General features: G+C 29.2%; 1 protein-coding gene across 1 annotated transcript; it reads left to right on the top strand.

The window, feature by feature from the left end:
* The first annotated feature begins 493 nt into the window (after positions 1-493).
* LOC101489460 (zinc finger CCCH domain-containing protein 61) lies at positions 494-2,173 on the top strand. Its single transcript, XM_004487209.4, has one exon. The coding sequence runs from the start codon at positions 791-793 to the stop codon at positions 1,967-1,969; it is 1,179 nt and encodes a 392-aa protein (XP_004487266.1). The 5' UTR covers positions 494-790; the 3' UTR covers positions 1,970-2,173.
* The last annotated feature ends 1,731 nt before the right edge of the window (positions 2,174-3,904 follow it).

The following is a 3,904-nucleotide window of genomic DNA, read 5'->3' as shown; positions in this document are numbered from 1 at the left end:
AATAATGAAATATATATTAATATTTTTATATCATGAAATAGTATTTTATATCATTAAAAATATATCAAGTTATTATTTTGTAGTGTAAAAGTTTGAGTAAAACTAACACAATAAAAAACATTATTATTTTCTTCATTTTAATCTATTTTTAACTAACTCAAGAAAATTATGGCATACTTATCCGTCAATTTGTCATTAATTTAATTTAGTTAATATATATGAAATATGAATGAGACATTTAAGATAGCTTCAACATATTAAGTGGAGGAAGATAAAAGGATAAAAAAAAGGAAAAGACAACAAATCCAATGCAATCTATTAATAGCATAATTAAGGAAATCAAAAGTCCTTTGCATGGATATTCCCTTGATGTATTGTATTGTAAACATAAATATACACATCCTACACCATATCTTGATCTAGAATTTTCATGTTACCCTATCTATATGATGGTCACCCAAAAGCCAAAACCAAAAAAGTGCGCAGATATTTTTGAAGATAGAAGTTTTAATTTCATTACACATAGCCAAAACAACTCGCCCCAATGAATTATTAAACTGCCACATACCCTCTTTTGCATGTTCATCTCAAATACTACTAAGCCACGCATCACATTCCTCTTCAATAATCCAATCCTTGTCACCCTTTTAATTCTCTTTCTCACTTCATTCTCTCCTCACTCTATATAATTCCTCTCTCACCCCTTGTTTCCCTCCACATCAACACACTCTCTCTCTCACTATATAACTATTTGCACCCCCCCTCTTTTATTTTTCACACCCACTTCACAATGACTACTATTTGTGAACAACAACAACAACACAAGTTTCATTCTTCCTACCAACCCCTCTCTCCCAAAAAACCTCTCCGTGAAATTGATATCCCACCCAGAAAACTCCTCACCCGCCGTACCGCCGACATGTTTTCCGACGACACAATCCTTCAAAAATTCCTCCCTCACAATGACTCCGATTCCGATTCAGACGATCCCTACTCGTCCGACCATTTTCGGATGTATGAATTCAAAGTCCGGCGATGTACTCGTAGCCGGAGTCACGATTGGACAGACTGTCCATTCGCACACCCCGGCGAAAAAGCACGCCGCCGAGATCCTCGACGGTTTCATTACTCAGGGTCAGTTTGCTCTGAGTATCGCCGCGGTAGCTGTAACCGCGGCGATACATGTGAATTCGCACATGGCGTTTTTGAATGCTGGCTTCATCCAGCAAGATACAGAACTGAAGCTTGCAAAGATGGGAAAAATTGTAAGAGAAAAGTTTGTTTCTTTGCCCACACACCTCGCCAACTTCGAATCCTTCCAGTCACATCTTCAAATTCCAATGATCAATTTTCATGCAACAAGAAAAACAACAAGATTTTGAATAACCATGTTGGTTCAAAAACAAACAATTGTTGTTTGTTTTGTCATTGTAATGGTGCTAATAATTCTCCAACTTCAACACTTTTTGGTATGTCTCATTTCTCGCCGCCGGCGTCACCACCTCTGTCTCCGATGAAACCACGAAATGGGGTTTCTTCAGTTTCATCTCTCGCACGCTACGGTTCAGTGAATAATAGTAATAATCTTCGTTACAGAGACATGCTTGTTGATCTTTTGGGTTCCTTTGAAGGATTGAATTTCAATGAAAATTCTTCATCTTCTTGTTCTTCCCCTGTTTCAAAGATACAGAACAACAACATGGGTTGGCTTGATCTTCCTCTTAACTCTGAAGAACAACAATATCAACAATTTATTGTTTCACCTTCTTCTTCTTCTTCTTTTGATCAGCAACAACAAAATTTTGATATTCATCAGAATTTGATGACACCAAGCTTCAATGATATTGGTGACAATAACATAATTGAAAACAAAATGATGTTTTTGGGAAACGAGAATAATAAGATGGTTGTTGGTGGTGGTGAGGTTAATGCACCTGATCTTGGATGGGTTAATGAGTTGTTGATGTAAAAGGATGTTCAATTTTGAAGATGAGATTCTGATCAGTGGGAGTGAAGTGTAAATATGGCCATAACATATTTATCTTCCTGCAATTGTGAAAAAATGAAATTATAGATTTATTTATTTCTGCAGGTTTATGTTCTTTTAATTTAGTGTGTTTGTTATTGTATTGTTTTTCAATGTTAATTAATTGCTTTTTTCTGAATTTGCTGTTATATTGTGTAAGTTATGCATTTGGATTTCATCTTGGATTTATCTATAAAAGGGAATATTTTGAGGGCAAATTGTATATATTGTACTCTTAAATTAAATTACTAATAATTACATGAAAATTAAATTTTTAAATTTTATTTTTTCGGTGTATTAAAACTGGTATCAGAAAATTATTTATCAAATTATATATTTTTTCAATATCAGAGAATTTACCTATATTGATCCACGTGTTTTTGTGCTTTACTTGACTATGATTGGTTGATGCAAAATGAATGGTTGGGTATCTTTTGTTGGCCTTCGTGTGAAGTGATGTGATGAAATGTAACAAGATTAGTACACATGGCAAAGCATGCGATGTTTCTCGTGTCAACACATCACTATTTTTCATACAGTTCTTATATTTGACTTTTCAAAAATGTTAAATATTACAATACTAAAAAAAAAATCTATTGCACTTATACTATTGATGTTGTTGCTTTTACTTTTATGTTTAAACACTTTATTGTGTCTATTATTCTTTTTTAATAAAAATACTAAATTGTTATTGTATATATTGACTTTTTATATTTTATTATGAATTAGTAATATTAATTAGTATTATTTTTAGAAAAATAATAAATATTTAATAAATCTATATTTAAAGATAATTCTTTTAATGATAACTATAAATATTTATTTAATGTCAATTTTTATTTTATTTTAAATGATCCATAAATACTATTTATTTAATATTTTTTATTTATTTTAAATGATCCAATTTATTAATTAGTTAATGAAAATTGTTTAGACAGACTTAACTTTTATTGAAATTTTATAGTTACATAATACTCTCTGAGCTTAATTAATTATATGAAAAATACTTAAATATGAAGATGTTGGTTAATTTTTGTTTATATTTGATGTATTTTTTAGGTCAGCTTACTTTATAAATATCTCATTTGTAATTTTTTTCTTAAAATATTTGTTTATCTTTTACTAATTGTAAATATGTCATTTCACATTATCAATAAAATATTATTAATAATAATATTTTCATCATAATTCATTTAGATTTTGTCTTAATTACTATTAATAAAGATATTTATCCATTAATACCAATCCAACTAGTATTTAAAATGAAAATTATAATTAATAATAATATTTTTCATATAATTCATTTAACTTCTCTATTAATTACTATAATAAAAATGTTTATTTAACTATTAAAATGAATCAAACTAATATTTTTAAAATGAAAATTATAATGAGAAGCAAAGAGTAATTTTGCTTCATGGAAATATCCACATTTTCTCGAGTATCAAATAATTAGCTAAGACAAATTAATTCTCTTATGTTTTTAAAACGATGGTTCAACTACTAAAGAAGTGAAGTGGTTGAACCTCAAATAAGATGTGACACTGCATGACGGTTTATGAATCCTAATGGGACAAAAAACATAAATTATTAACTTTTAAAAGGTTACATATTTTACAATTATATTTCAATACTCCGTTTTTAGACCTCAAAAAAATTATACTAACAACTTTTAGTCTACAGAACCCATTTGAAATTCTTGAATATTTTTTGTATGTAAATTTCTAATTTAATTAAAATATTGATTTTTAAAATTTAGTATTCAAGTGACTTTTATTCAGAAATTGAATTTATCTACATTATTGAAGAAACAATAAATGACAACAGTGACGTCATCGACAGTTTCAGTTTCTAGTAAAACCGTTAGACATGCTGAAG

This window comes from Cicer arietinum, chromosome 1 (assembly GCF_000331145.2).
Source record: "Cicer arietinum cultivar CDC Frontier isolate Library 1 chromosome 1, Cicar.CDCFrontier_v2.0, whole genome shotgun sequence".
Classification (NCBI taxonomy): Eukaryota; Viridiplantae; Streptophyta; class Magnoliopsida; order Fabales; family Fabaceae; genus Cicer; species Cicer arietinum.
The sequence above is the reverse complement of the archived record's forward strand: the minus strand, read 5'-3'. Positions and strand labels throughout refer to the sequence as shown.

What these genes read in the sequence shown, in the direction of transcription:
- LOC101489460 (XM_004487209.4), top strand. Translation starts at nt 791, where the DNA reads ATGACTACTATTTGTGAACAACAACAACAACACAAGTTTCATTCTTCC.